At 39.1% G+C, this 15,704-nt stretch overlaps 1 protein-coding gene across 3 annotated transcripts in view; it reads right to left on the reverse strand.

Annotated features, from left to right (window-relative positions):
* Positions 1-15,704, reverse strand: part of RAPGEF4 (Rap guanine nucleotide exchange factor 4) — a 141,856-nt gene that overhangs the window by 39,662 nt on the left and 86,490 nt on the right. For 2 of the 3 annotated variants that reach the window (XM_071434900.1, XM_071434902.1), the window contains 8 exons: positions 14,635-14,688; positions 14,235-14,341; positions 12,499-12,620; positions 10,868-11,051; positions 5,917-6,001; positions 2,435-2,495; positions 1,617-1,693; positions 361-507 (listed from right to left, as the gene is read on the reverse strand). In XM_071434900.1, coding sequence (XP_071291001.1) covers positions 361-507; positions 1,617-1,693; positions 2,435-2,495; positions 5,917-6,001; positions 10,868-11,051; positions 12,499-12,620; positions 14,235-14,341; positions 14,635-14,688 — 837 coding nt within the window. The remainder of the gene's footprint in view (positions 1-360; positions 508-1,616; positions 1,694-2,434; positions 2,496-5,916; positions 6,002-10,867; positions 11,052-12,498; positions 12,621-14,234; positions 14,342-14,634; positions 14,689-15,704) is intronic. The other variant, XM_071434901.1, reaches the window with a different exon arrangement.

Raw genomic sequence — 15,704 nt, forward strand, 5'->3', positions numbered from 1 at the left:
TGTACCCGACACTGACCTATGTGGGAGAAGGGGTGATCTTGTTTTTTTCAATATTTGGACAGAATATCACTAAGAAATCCTGAGCAGCATGAAGAAAAGCTGAGCAGGGCAAATTCTAGATTATAGAATGTGAGAGAAAAGATTCCATTTGGTTGTATTTTCATGTCTGAGCTGGGAGCTGAGAGAGGAAAGGTGATGAACATATTCTTTATGTGACCTCCTAGACTGTCTCATCTCTGCTCCACAATTAGGCATACTACAAACAAGGTTATTAATATTAATATATTCATAGAAATGACAGCCTCTAGAAAAACTTGCAAGTTCTGACATGACACTGAGGGCAGCCCTCCCCACTCTTACCCTAAGGATCCTGTTGAAGTCCTCCTTATCTACTCTCAAGAAGTGGCAGTTGTCTTCCCGCAGAACAATGGATGCTGCTCTGGGAGCATCATTCACAAGTGCTAACTTGCCAAAATCATCTCCTTCATGTAGAGTACATACCACACCCTGCACAGAGCAAAACATTTACATGCAGAAACCCATCATTACTCTGGATTCTATTGAAAGTCCTTGTACAAACACTGGACTTCACAATCAAACACCAAAATAAATCTATTTGGCAGGAAATCAACAGCCAAAATAATGACTGGGAAACAATACTTGATAGCTGGTTATTACTATTACTAAAGAGGCAAGAACAGAAAAGAATCAGCTTGTTCTCTGAAATTGCATTCAGCTTGAAGGACTCTTCTCTTCTCAGCCTGCTGAAGACAGAAAGTTGTCGACTATTTTGTTTTTTATTTATAGGGGCCCTAAAAAGTAAAATCAAGTTTGCAGAATTAACACAGAACAACACATCTCCAGCTGTTGCACATCAGCAGTGCTCTGTTTCCTCCAATTCACAGTAACAGAGGATCTGGCCCACCCAGTGATGTAAAAAACATGGCTAAATATGTGCTACTGAGGAACAGACTTATCACTAGGGCCCTTGTGCTAGATTTTGGTGAAATGCTTTGTTTTCAAATGGAGGATTCTCAGTCACTGAATGAGAAATCAATGAGGAGTAGGGTTTAAAACTCAAGGGATTCCTGTGTACCAATATCTTTTTTGCTTTGAAAAATCTCTCTCATAAGCAGGAAATTTAATAAAGATGCTTTTTGGTCTATGGCTTAACTAAAATGAATAGCTGGCATAAATTTGGAAGAGCTTCAACCAACCTGAGAACCACCAGTCACAAAGCAGTACTTTTGTCAGATATGCATGAGAACAGTTAGTCATCCAAATGCACGACAACATGGTGGTAAAGGGATGGGGCAAAACCCCCATGAGAGAGAAGTCTGGCAGTCCACCAAATTCCAGGAAATTACTTTGTCCTAAAGATACTGATGAAACTCTGATGGATTATAGTCAGAAACTGTGTAATATATCCCAAAATTATAGAGCACTCTACTGGAAGTATAATCAGTGAAACCACTGGATCATTTCTTAATAAAATTACAATCTACTTGTTTTGTCAGACAAAGCAATTTCACTCTGAATTAAACTGTATTCCTTCAAAGTTTACTCTTAAAATTTCAATAATAACAATCATACAAAATAGCTTCTGAAAAAAATACCTTGCCATAAATGACTACGTTTACTGATCCCTTTAGGATAATGTACCAAGAAGTACCTTCTTCTCCCTGATTAAATACTACAAGAGAGAAAAGATTTTATGGTTAGAATATAGTTATTCAAAATATAAATGGGCCAGATTCTTCACCCAATAAGATTCAAGGTAACTCTACAGTCATATAAATGTCTACCATATAAAAGGGCATACTATGATTTTAAAAGCAACTGCCTTCAGAATTTAGAAAAACAATTCATACCCACATAGTTATGTTATGTTATTACACTGATGTGAAAGTTGCTTTTCTTTTCTATTACAGCTCCGACAACTAGTTTATCAATATGTCAGGTTATCAATTACTATTAGCACACAGGTTGGATCCCACCAGTAGCACCATGTTCTAACCCAGTTCTCTAGTGACTGTGAATTTAATATTCATTTGCTAAAATGTCTCAGTATTAACATGTCTGAGTAATCTACCATTTTAAATTCTTTATTTTGTGCAGGAAGATTTTTTTTTTAATACAGGATTATATTAAAATACATTTTAAATAGAGATTGGTCAAACCAAAAATTCTAGGTAAAAACACACCCAAATTGTAAGTGATACATACACTCAACCAAGGATACAGAATAAATTTTGGTATTGTCCCCACACTTGGCAACAGACTAAGCTAACACTTATTACCCTAGGCTTTAAACATGAAGTGATAATCAAGTTTGAAGAATGCATCTAAGTTTTGCTCTTGTCATTTAAACATTAGGATTTTAAATATTCATAGCACAGGTGAGAAAGAGATCTGACAGGATTCCATTACTTACAGACTGTTCCTGCTTTGGGATGTGACTCAAAAATGAGGACACCTGCTAATTCCCGTTTTACCTTAAAATAGAAAGAGAAATTATAGTTATTATCTGTATCTCATTCCTCCTGGTGATGAGGTCACATAACATAGCCCCATTGTACTTTCCTTCCCTCTGCATCATTGATCAGTCGTTGGTCTGCTTCCCTTGATCTCCTAATTCCTATTGATTGGCTTTACAGAGCTACAATTCCTGGCTCCAAATGGCTCAGACAAGGGCATCTTTAAGATATGGGTCTCCACATCTTTCTTTGTACACACACATGTGAAAGGACCATCAATGATTAACAAGACAGGAAGTTTCAAATGGTAGTAGTTAATCTGTTACAGAAGATAGCTAGAGATTGTCAATTACTACAGGGAAATATTCCTGTTCTCTCCTGAGGAATCTGGTTCAGACTGATCTAAGTCTGTGCTCCTGCTGGGTCAAGCTGTGAGGCACAGCCACCTGGACTTGCTGAGTGCCCTCTCTGCCTGACAGCTTCCCAGGCAAAGCATCCAGCTCAGTACCTCTTCCAGGAGCAGGACACCGCCCTTGGTGTCAGCCAGCCCCCTGCTGGGGTTCTCTTGCCCTTGGTGTGATCAGCTCTGGCTGACTGGGCACTTGTCTCTGGGACACTGCTTACAACTGCTTTTTGCTACTGTGTTCTGCCACAAAATAGCAGTAGCACTAGGAATCTTGTATGATCCTGAGTTCTTCTGTGTTTTATGTTTCTCTTCATACAACCACAAGTCTCCAAGAACTTAGAGGCCAATTTCCAAGCAGCAAGATTCACTTATTTGGAGAATGTCAGCTGGTGACAAGCCATTTTTCAGAGGTACTACCATGTAACTTAATCATGCTAAATACAGATCAAAATCTGGCCTCAACATCTATTTATTTTCACACCACTGTCTTGTTTGTTTAAATTAAAAAAAAAAAAAATTAGGCCACGAAGAAAGACTTGGGAAGGAGCTCTCAAATTCTGGGCACAATCCAAATGAGAATCTGATGGCTGCATCTCCTAAGATGGGTGGAAAAATCTGGGCACTGATGTACTTAAAGGCACCCACCCAACCTTGGTGCTCAGGCACCAAGTATAAACCTATCACATCAGCCACCTCTCCTAGAACTCCTCGCTGACAATCAGGGGAAAGCACTCCCTTTTTGAAGCCTGGAGAAAAAGAGAGATAAATAGAAGTTTCTTAAAGTACACCGACCAGTGAACACACTCAGAGGCCTGCGATTTCTGTAGCACTTAACTCACCAAACTCCTTTATAACTTCTGCTCAAAGGCAATGATACTTTCATAAGGCCAGGAAATACAACCCCATTAGCACTGTTCTGCACATAGCAGAGAGCATTTCTATCCATTTATGTTCTCAGATGTCTTCTCAGTTGATTCAGTCATTGGCCTTTGCTCTGAATGAATCCACTTGATGAAGCCCGAGGTTTAACTTGTTTTTAACACTGTGTTATATAATTCTTCTTCATTTGTACATTAACTTCACAGGCTTCTCTAGCAGGAATTAGTTCACCACCATGAGACTTGAGCTTTATCCATTTTACTTTCTACTGCTTGTGGCATATCAAGAAAACTTATTACTTTAGGAATTATGCCTTACTTAAAATAAATTAAACATTCAATTTCCTTTCAAGTTGATTGGTCATTAATCTTCTGGTTCATAGAAGCAATGCTATCTCTTGTTCTTCTAAGCTAGTCTTAGTTTCTGCCTTCTTCTTTAGTTCATGATGCACGCAATAAGCTGGCCATTTCCATATTCTTACTAAAAACATGGAATCATCTGTACTTCAAAATGCCAAGTATTTTTGCAGTTTGTATTACTTTCCATACTTGTTCCATATGGTACTTGCTGTGGTATCTGACCTCAAGACTGATTTTCTTCTAAGCTGAAAATATTTAGTGTTTCAAATTTTTTTATTCTGAGTTATGTCCACCGTATCGAGAATTTTCTCCACTCTGTCTCAATATCTGTCTATCTTGCGTAGTTTCTTTTCTTTAACTTTTAAAGGGTCATTTCTGAATCTTACAGTAGTCTTTCTTTAATTACTCTTTTCTCTACATTCCAGGGATTTTTAAGGCTTTTGGATGTTGAGGAATGCATCTAGTGCAGGTACCTTGGTTTGCAAGCTGCAGTTTGTCTGCAGACTGAGCTCTGTGTGGGAGCCCAGAGAGACAAGAGGCCACGGACTGCCAGCCCTCTTCAGAGCAAACAGCACAAGTGGCACCAGCCAGGTGAATGCACACTGGGAGACACAGCAGGAGCACAGGACACAGGAAGAAGGGTGAGACTTGTGAATGCTTGGATGGTGAGGGGATAAAAGCCCAGGGGTTTCTTTATTGAGGATCCCTCCTCAGAGGCACCAGCTTGAGTTGTTTCTGTGTTACAGCACTGTGAATAAATTGCTTTATGGAGCAAGACACACAAGGCTCTGCTATGGGAAACCTGGGGTGGAAGCAGTGAGGAGACCTGGTCTGTTTGTGCAAGTGGGGGATGTGCATGAGTCCAACAGGACCTGCCAGGTCACTGGAGCTGCCCCCTGTGAAGGGGCTCCAGCCCCAGCAGTGACAGTCTCTGGTGCTGGGAGTGTGACAGTGAGAGTCTCACAAATGGTCAAACTGGGAAGTTTCCTTAACATCAATGTAATTCAGATACCAACTCTGAATGCCTACTCTTTTTTGAAAAACATAGTTCAGGTTTTTATATGTTTGCATGGAGTACTATCTTTCTGTAATGCAGCTTCATAATTAGCTGCATCTGCCCAAGCTAACTGAGAACAACTGAAAATAACAAGAGATTTTGAAGAAGGCATTGTAAAATATGAATCTACTTTCTGACTGGTTTCCTTCCTCTGAAAGCATCCACATTTTACTGCTACCAATAAAGTGCTATTTAGCTTGTTTCAGTTGTCTGCACAGTATATGGTAAGACTTTAAACAGATGCATTCTCCTGTCCGTTCCATTTATCCTTGATTTTCTGTGCTGTTCTTGACCACTTCAGGGAGAAAGTGTCTGATGAGCTTTCTTTCACTCAATGACAAACTCCAACCAGAAAGCACTGCACAGTGCACCTTTCTCCACAGTATAATTCCTCCTCCTAACTGGTTCAAGCGAAGACTCCCTACAGAAATCAATTCTGCAAAATTTGGTAGTACCAGTACCTTAATTTACATATGCACAGGAACACAGACAGTGGTAGCTGTGCCAAGTGAGGGGCTGTGCAGAAATACTTGAAGAGAATTATATCTGATATCAAATAGACAACCTACACCTGCAAAGGGCTTGGGTGATTCTCACAGATGGAATAAATTCTTTGCATGGAAAGTATAAATGAAAATGGTTACAGGCTCTCCAACTTTGATAAAGTCAGAAGTAAAACCAGAAGTAAAAATTGAGCCTCCCTTTAAGTGATGAGTTATAATTTTTAAAATTACTTACCGTGGTAGAAAGGTGAGATAAGGCCTTAATGTGGAGAAGTTCTTCATATATAAATTCTAAGTCATCTACAGTTCTCTGGCCAGGGCTATAGAGAGAAGATAAAAGGGATAATTAAATGCAATAAATGCTGAAATAAATACTTCACAGAAGGACAGAACAACACAAAATGCTGCTGAACTGTCTAGTGAAGTGTACATCCTCACTAAACAGGGACTGAATGATGTTTCTGGCTGGAGGACTGAAACACACAAAGGATGGAAGCTCTGTGAATGCTACCTGAATGAAACTGAGCAGCAGCCATGGCAACCACCTTAGAGAGATCCTGATTAGGCAGCTTTTCTGATTAAATCAAGTCTTCTATATATGTATAAAATGGTCACATAAATCAGAAATGTTACATAAAGATTTGTTCCTTTCAAAAGGACTCCTGAGCATGGGGCATGCACTATTTTTCACAAGCAGTACTAATTAGTTGTAGCAAACACAGTTGTAGTGGTTTGTAAAGGAGTGTGTTAACTTCTGCTGAACAAATTGGAGATGCAGCAGTGCATCTTGGAGAACAGCTAACGACTGCTCTACAGTTAATGCTGAGTGCTGCTGTTTAGCCACAAAGGTAAATAAGAACCACTCAGTACTTTCAGCCTCTCTCACTGAAAAATACAAGAAGCTTGTGCTAGAGGAGAATTATTCCCTCATCAATGCATTGATAAAGGAATAATTCTTCTCTAGCACAAGGAGCAGTAAGGAGGCTGGCACTGTGGCTGAAATAATTGCATTTCTGTAACCTACCCAAAATTTTCTGATTGCTAAAGAAGGACACAAATACTGTGGGGACTGCAGTGTGTCAGAGATGCTTTGGAGGATCTAATAAACAGCACACAGGAGGAGTTGTGGGAGCTTGACAGTAACTCCCAATCTTTTTATCACTCACAAGATTCTCTTCAGTTACAATATCTAATACAGTATTATTTTCTAAAAGAACAATTTCTCCTGTCACATAATTTCAGATAGCACATTGGAGTGACATATGGACACACAGGAAGAAAAATACCTTTAAAGCATTATTTCAAGCTATTTTTGTAGGACTAAGTCCTTCCAAACAATATGGTTTAGATTTGAGAAAAGCAGATCACAAGTAATTAATTCAATGGGCCAAGAACAAAAGAAAAGAGCAATAAAGACATAAGAGAGAGGATGAAAATGGGATACAAGAGAGGAAATGGGATACAAGAAGTCCAGTCTGGGGGCAGGAGTTCCAAATGAGAAGGTTTACATGCTCCACCATTACAACAAGCACAGTTCTAAATCCTGCTGTCTGCAATGTGTGGTGTCAAAAGAATTAACAGCACAATTTAATCTTTGGACAGCCCTAAAAGAAAAACTACAATGATAGAAGTTTTCCTCCTAAAATGTCAGTATTACAGGAGACTAGCACCTAGAGGATCAGGAAAGCCATATGAAGAAATACTGTGCTCTACAGATTTTCTGCCTAGTCACTTCCTGATTCAACAGTCTGTCTACATCTTGTGTGAGACACAGGGAATGTCCAGCTCTGGTACTCTAGGATTATATTGCATCTTTTTACAAAAGTAGCTGGATGGAGACTTCTTTTGAATGAAAGAAGTACTGAAGAAGTCACAGAAAATATAAGGAGAACTGACATCTCTGCTAATCAAGCTTTATTTTTCTTCTGTTCTTCACTTACCAATGACATGCATTTATTATTACCCAGATTAAAGACAAATTTAGACTACAAATAATTTTGGATTAAATTACTCTTTTCTCATACAGAATCAAACTAATAAGGGAAAACCAGAAATTGGTTTGGTACTGCTATGCCCTCTAGTGACTCAAAATACTCCACTGTTTCTGAATCTGGCTTGAAATTACAAGGCTGACACTCCTAGTGACTTATGCAGGGCAGCTTAATTAAGTACAGCATAAAACTAAGCCAGTACAAGCTAGCAAACAAAAAGTAAGGACTTTAACAAATAATAGGGAAGTAGCAACTTAAATTTTATTACATGCTTGCAAAACGAGTATGTCTTGGAGAATATAGTGTAACAAGTTAAGAAATTTCTACATTAAACCAAAAGATAAAAGGATGATGTCTTACTATATGAGATCTCTGTCATAAAGACAAAAGGACACACTCTTCTTTCAGCATGTCCATTTGCTTCCTATGCTAGCACATTGGAAGGACTGACAATCTGTAGCAGGTATCTGTACCCAGTCTTTACTTCTGTTCCTGCAGATGTCACATGGAGAGATATTAGGCATCACTGTGTCTTTAAAACCTGTGTGGTGACCCACTGATGTTGATTTGTAGGATCCTGCTGTGTAAAGACCTAGTTTCTGCAGGGGACACATTCTACCAGCAATAGCTGGTTATAGAGCGGATAATAAATGGAATAGGTAGGGAACGAGGGTACACATTAATGGACAGAACACAGGTGATATTAAGTGATCAATAAAAACTGTTCAGTGCTTGGAGAATTTACCAAGGTCAGAGACATCAAGCTTCTCTGTGACTAGGATGTTGACAATAACACAGTACTTTACCATTGATAAGCCATGTATGTCAAAGCAGTATCATTGATTATTTTTATTGTACAACTAACCAGAAAATTCTCAGATAATAAGAACAAGGGAAAAGATCAGAGACCCCATAACATTGTGATTAAGTGTCAAATGCTCTCTATGAAGAAAAAAATGTGCTAAGTGAAGCCACTAAGAACATATAACACAGATTTATTATTTCAGTCACACTGCTAACTTACTTTAGGCTAGAGCATTAAAGAAAGAATGTAATCCATAACATTATCTGAGCTAAATACTATTGTTAGATGAATACAAGTCTTCCTTTAAAGACTCCTGTTATTATTGTGTTTAGCTTTGTATTATAGCATCCTATTAAATTAGGGTTTACCATCAGGACATATTTTCATACTGAAGGGGGGAAACACTTAAGGAGGAGTTGTATTAATTCTACGGTAATTTTTACAGGGACTTTAGCAAGGTCTGCACCTGTGCTACAGCCATTATAAGGAGCAGAGAGCTGTGTTTGCTACTTCACAAAAAGCTATTTTCACATTCAGTATATGTGTTTCCAAAGGGAAAAAAAAACACAATAGCAACAAGAGCCTGCCAAAAATTTCCCTGAGCTCTATTCTGTTTTTTAAACTATAGAACATTCTTTCACAGTTTGACAGTTAAAATGCTGCAGTTAATGTAATAAACAGAGAATTTTTTAAGTTGGCTGTCAAAACAAGTGACACTTTTTGTTAGAGATTTTCAGATTTTGAACAATAGAAAGTACCTTTCAAAGCAACAGCTTCATTATACAATCAAATTCTCAAAGTAATCTTCTCATCAAAGAATATTGTCTTATTTCTTTCAGGGTAATTATCTGAGTTCTGCAACCTCTCTGGAAATGGTTACTGTTATAAAATGCAGCTGTGTTGGTTTGAAAATTGTGGGTCCTGCTCTGGTCATCTAGAGTCAGCATCTCTGAAGCCTTGACAATTCCTTTGAACATTTGGCAGCTGTAACAGTGTCTAGTCAAAACTAGCAGGACTCTGAGGATTCACGGAGATTTTAACAGCTTTGCTACAGCTCAGTCCAGGGAGGATTTTCAACTAACAAAATCATTACATATGTAAACTGATTACTAGAACAATAGTTAATATGGTCCCTGGCAGTACAAGGTTACTTCAGTGAGCAAAGGGCTGCAAAAATAAGCACTTTCAGGGATAGGGAAAGATGTCAGATGAACATTAGTCTTGAGAAAACCTCTTTCTCCTCACTATATTCCATGAAAAATCTCCTATTAGTATTCTTTCAGTTGATGCTGTGCAAGTGACAATACAGAGAGAAGAGCAGTACTTTCCACAGCATCCTTCCAGCCTTTCAGCACTCTGTAAGCAGTCCAGATGATAATCAATATTTATCCTGCTAGTGTAAACTTACACTCACTGTTCTGGAAGTCATGACAGAAAGCAAATGTAGTGGGCAGCCAAAGCCCACAATAAGTGAAAGGGAAATTCTTCAAGAGATGACCTGCTCAGCTGGCCTGAGGCACAGGACAGAGTGCAGAGAAGCAGGGTCCCAGCACACACAGCATTGCTCAGACTCCAGTGACTGGTGTCTGCTCAGAGGTGCAAAAGCTCACATTTTCTGCTCAGTGGAAAGGGCACAGGACATCTCTGTGAGGGTACAAGATCTCAATTCCATGACTCCCTAAGGGTGTATGGAAACACTCTGCTCTCGCTCTGGCTTGTCCATGTATTTTGTGTGACAGGGAGCAAGTGCTCCTTTGGTTGTATTGACTAGATCTCTAATAAGAAGAAGAAATAAAATGTATACCTCAAACCTATTGCTGCATGACAGTGCTTCCTGTTTTTATAAGCACAAGTATTTGATGGCACTTTTTGAAATTCAATGCCTTTAGCAAGTTTTTGGAAAAGTGCTGTTGAAATGAGCTTGTGATCTAAACAGGAATGGAGTCTGGAAAGGATACAGATGGAAACGGAACAGGAACAGCGCCTGGGTTAGGTGACACAAAAATCTTCTACTATGAAAAATGTTCTCACACTGTAAGCAGTGCCTACTCCTCACCCATAGCAAACACAAACTTTGCCAATGGCCTCAATGTAGCAGGATCCAGCCCTGTGTACTTGCCTGTCTTGAATGGCCCCTTACAAGAAAATCTTCAGTGAAGGTGAGTTTAAGTTATTCTTTATTCTCAGTGCATTTCAGTAAAATATGTCTGCCATGGCCACTAAACCCTAACCTGCTTAATGCTTGCCTTCAAGGGAGGGTCAAACAGAGTTTATACTGGCTTTGAAGTCACTATAAAGCTGTCTGAAAAAAAGGCTGATAATCAATGTAGGTTTCTCTTGTTTCCATGTCCCAAGGAAGACCCATAATATTAACTCATTATTCTGCTTACGGTTTCCTGAGAATCATCCTCATATGAGCATCTGGCCCAATCTGAGAGAGAAGCAGCATAGTATCCTGTAGCTCCTCATCACACTCCTTTTTCTCCTCCTCAGTTGGCAAAGGGGCATCTTCACGCTCATCATCCAAAAATCGATAAAATAAGTATTTATCTTGAAAGTGGTGTTCCTGGTCCACTGAAAACAACACAACACATCAAATACTGAATGTTCCTCAATGAAACAAACCTTGTAGAAATCTGTGTAGTATTGTGTTTGTTACAGATAGATTATTTAAGAAGGGAAAGAAGGCTACAGAAAAACTCTAAGAGCATGAAAATATTTCTCATGTATGTAGCTTGAAGGGTATACTTTTAAATTGTGTACTACAAATACTATCCAAAAGGCTTCCATATAAGTGTGCTGTGGGTGTGTATAAATACATGCATACACATGTATATGTTTTTTTATTAGTTCTGTTTTCTTATTGTTTGAAACTATTTCATTTAATCAAACAAATTACACTGGGGAAAATGGTTATACTATGAATTTCTAAAAGGTATTCTCTAGCACAAACACTTTGCTCCACGTACTTAGACAAGCTGAAAAAAGGTAGCAAAAGCAACTAAAACTCCTTGTGCTGTAGTAGAAATGTCTATCATCAAGGTGTAATCCCAGGGGCGAGTGCATTGACCTGTGTCCTGGGGAAATAACTTAATGGATGAACTGCCAAGAGAAGACCTCTAAAGTAACATTATGATATTGCAAACCCCTGGTCTTCCAAGTAAGTCAGAGTGATGTGTTGAGTTGGATACTGTGATGCAGCTTGCACTAGCTTTCCCCAGAGAGTTCAAGGGAATATATGGCAGGAATTCAAGTAAGAGCCCTTAGGGTAAGGCAGCAGGGGAAACAATCTGCCTTCCTCCTGACAGAAATGGAAATTTCTCCCTGGGATATGGGAAGCACAACAGATGATAAATGCAAGTTTACTGTAATAGAGCTGCTCTTCTACATTCAATAAAAATGTACATACAAAGCTTCAAATATGAATATTGCTTTAGAAACCTACCCTTTTTGAGGGTTGTAATATCCTGTTACCAACTAAATCCCAACAAATGAAAACTGAAAGTCAATGTAAAATGCAATCAGAAAGCTAATATAAAATCACAGATTTCTGCACTGGAATATCTGGTGTGCTGAGTTTGGGAACCCCTCCAAAATCAATGGAAATCATTCAAAAATTATGAATCTGAGCAAACACAAACACTCACATTCACTTCAAAATACCACAAATCTTTGATGAAGGATAGTTTAATGCATGGTAATACATCCCTTGGTTTTGCCCTGAGTGCTACCCAGTTCTAACAATATAAGCACAAGCCAGTATATTCCTAAGTATAATGAGACTATCATTATCAATTGTTCATTTATGATGCAATATGGTCATAAGTTTAAAAAGTATATTGGCAGCAAGATTCAAATAATACTGCCTGTGTGTTGCTCTCGTACCTGTGAATGAACAGGCTGCTCTGTGGCATTTATTTTAGGCTCATGATCCCTTTCTTTTTCATGAAGAAGAATACAGAGGTGTTGATGTCACACACTGCCCATATTTTAGTCAAGATACTGATTTTCTTTATCTTACCATGGTTAAGAACACCTTCTTCCAGCAGTACTTGCCACATGCCAACAGCCTGGGTTCGTAAATGGACACAAGGACTTTGTTGCATCATCCAATCAACTAGCTCTGTCCCCACACAGCATTGCCTGAAGGACAGATAAACAGACAGGAATGAAAAGGAAGCCTGCCAAGAGAGAGACTGCACACAGTGACTGCCAACAACACTGATATCCTAAACTCTGTACAGACTTAGGTAAATCTCCCTGCAGAAAACCCCATGTCACCATCTACATACACATGCTGGAAATACCAGTGAAGGTGTCCAGTTTTTAGAAGATCACCTTAGCAAAAAAGTGTTTTGGGAAATGCAGAGTTCAGAAGATCTAGTCAAGCCTGTGACACCTGGTATAAAACCTATAGCACCAGTGCAATAACCTCCAACCCAGTTTTCAAAAGAAACCTCTGTATACCATGGGATACCAAAAGCCTCATGCTTTTCAGAATCTTGCATGAAAACAGAAATTTAATACTGTAAAAGTTATGCCTATGCAGCCTCCACAGGAAGAGCGAGTGCTATGAGGGTGTTCCTGCATTTGTAATCAAACTTCTGTCACACTGTATTTGGAGACACTGGTTTTGGTACATTGTTCTGAGGCTCTCTCATGCCAGGTCTTGGTAACCTTGCACCTCCTGACTGACCCAGAGGCAGAGAGCAGGTCTCAAGTTCTGGAGAACAGCCAAAAAGGATTAAAAAAGCAAAAAGCCACATGGTCACTTAGTAAAATTCCTTATCCTTACACTCCCTAACTCAGCAGAACAGTAAGAGTTTTCCCAGTTCTGTGTAAGAGAAAATGGTGCAGTTGTTTGACCAGCACTGCTCTTCATTTATCATATATGCTCTTCTGTTATTCTAGACCAATCAGCAATGTCATATTGTGACATATTCTTGAATCAACTCATGTGTGCCAAATACCTTTGTATTTTAAATATATTTTGGGCTGAAATATGGAAAATTAATGCATTTATTTCAAATAAGGATCAGCAACATATTGATTTACTATTTAGAAAAAGACACACTCAGAGATTTAAAAATAATTTTTACTTAAAAACACTCTGAATAATGAATTAGGTATTTGATTTAAACATTAGACACTAAACAAACTGACTGTTTCTTAAGCCAGTAGTAGGTAGATCCTGACACCTTGCAGGCAGATTTCTTTCTACAAGTGCCATTGTTATCCCACTTCAGCAAGACTGTACTGCCACCAGCAGGAAGACAAGAGAGTCTGACAATACACTGGAAAAAAATTAAATAGAACAGCAAATCTGCATCAGGAATATTTCTCACCAGGTGAATTTTCAGAACACCACAGTGAGCAAGACTGCTGTAGCAATCAGTACAGGAACATTAATATATTAATAAAGTTTTCTATTATCTCTTACTGATATACAAAGAGAACAGAATCTTCATTTTAACTTGGTACTACACATAATATTCCAGCTAACTACACTATTAGCTATGCTTTGGAAGAGTGTTTGTATGTGAACATTCTGTTCACAATCACAGACTCAATTTCCAGTCAAATTACTTCAGAAAGGATTTACCAGGCCCATTAAAGACTGCATAACATCCAACTCAAATAGCATCACAGAATAATTTCAGACCTTTTGACACCTGCAAGTATGGTAAGGCATACATGACAAATCAGAGAATGGCAGGCATAAAAATTCAGAGACCTCCATACAATCAGCTCACACACCTGTAAGTCTTCAGATGGTACTTGCGATCTCTTATCATGTGAGGAGCTCGGGACAGAATTGTATTTCGCAAAATCTTTCCAGCTCTAAGGATCTTTTCTGAGGGAACCTTGGTGATCGTGGAGAAAAAGAAAGACCAAGAAACACGGATTTTAAACTTTCTGGAATCTCTGTACTGCTTTCTGCAAAACAAAACACAAATGCTCTTTCCTGAATTAAAAATCCTCTTTCACAGAAGCTTACTTTTCAGAGCAATGTAGTATATATTTGGGATTTTAAATTTCACATACTTCTCACATCTAACAGAAAGCATCACTTCAGCTGATTCATATTACACTGTTATAAATAGTTATTTCTATTTGTCTAATGGCCTGGCTCTACAGCACACCTGTGTTCTATTACCTGTGTAATGGTTTTAGTAGGATGATGTGGGATGTGAGGATCAATAAGAGGTGTCTGAAAAATAAAATGAAATTAAATAAATTTTTTAAGGTTGACCAGAAAAATAAAGACTAAAGTAAAAAAAATTAACAAAAAAGTTGTAATAACAAAGAATAATGTGGAAGTCCAAGTTCTGCCCAGGACATAGGAATATATAAAAAGCTTCTGAACACATCCTCCTAAAGGCAAACTTGGTTGTTGAGGCTCAGCAAATTAAAACAGTGACATGACATGTGAAGATGAATAACAAATCTGTGCTAAACTTTGTAAAGTACTAATGAAATGGGCAATGGCTGAACGTCACACCAGATCTGAGCACACACAGGCACAGTTACCTCTTTGCCCCGTACAACAGCGCTCCCGCACACGCATCTGCTCTGCCATTCGGCCCCCCACCACAGAAATTCTCTCCTCCTTCAGCACCTTTTTCTATTCAGCTCTTTTCTCCCTTACAGCACAGCACAAGAAACAGGAATGGAGATAGAGATCTTCTTCCTCTGTGTTTTCTAAATTATCACCAGGCTGAGCTGGCAACCCTTTTATAGCCGCTCTCTGAAATGCAGAGGCAGGCAGGCCGCTCACAGGGACCCAGGCAAGGACTGGGGCTGGCGAAGAAAAAAGGAAAGAACAAAGCAAGTGGCTTGGTTCTCCAAAGGGAGGAGTGAAAGGAAAGACCATCGGGGCTCTACAGGGGAGAAGGGGATGAGAGAAAGGGGAAAACAGGCACATAACAAACAGGTGAAAGAGGGAGACAGGGAGCACATGGCACAACACAGAGGGAAAAGGAAAGCGGAAGGTTAAAGGACAGTAGAAATGGAGACAAAGGAGAGCAAGAGCGAACTTCAGCAGCCACGTGAGGATGATGGGCAGACCTTTGGCTTGTAGGGCCTGGTAGTTACAGCATGGACCAAATTCACTTTGAGTGTGCAATGTCAGGACGCGACTCAAGGGCTGGCTTTGGCCGGTGCTCAGGGCTGGCTGACAGCAGATCAGGCTGAGCAGAGCTCTCCCTCAAGGGCAAGACCCTGCAC

The sequence above is a fragment of the Agelaius tricolor genome, unplaced genomic scaffold (genome assembly GCF_023055355.1).
Source record: "Agelaius tricolor isolate 1412-34295 unplaced genomic scaffold, bAgeTri1.0.p SCAF_10, whole genome shotgun sequence".
Classification (NCBI taxonomy): domain Eukaryota; kingdom Metazoa; phylum Chordata; class Aves; order Passeriformes; family Icteridae; genus Agelaius; species Agelaius tricolor.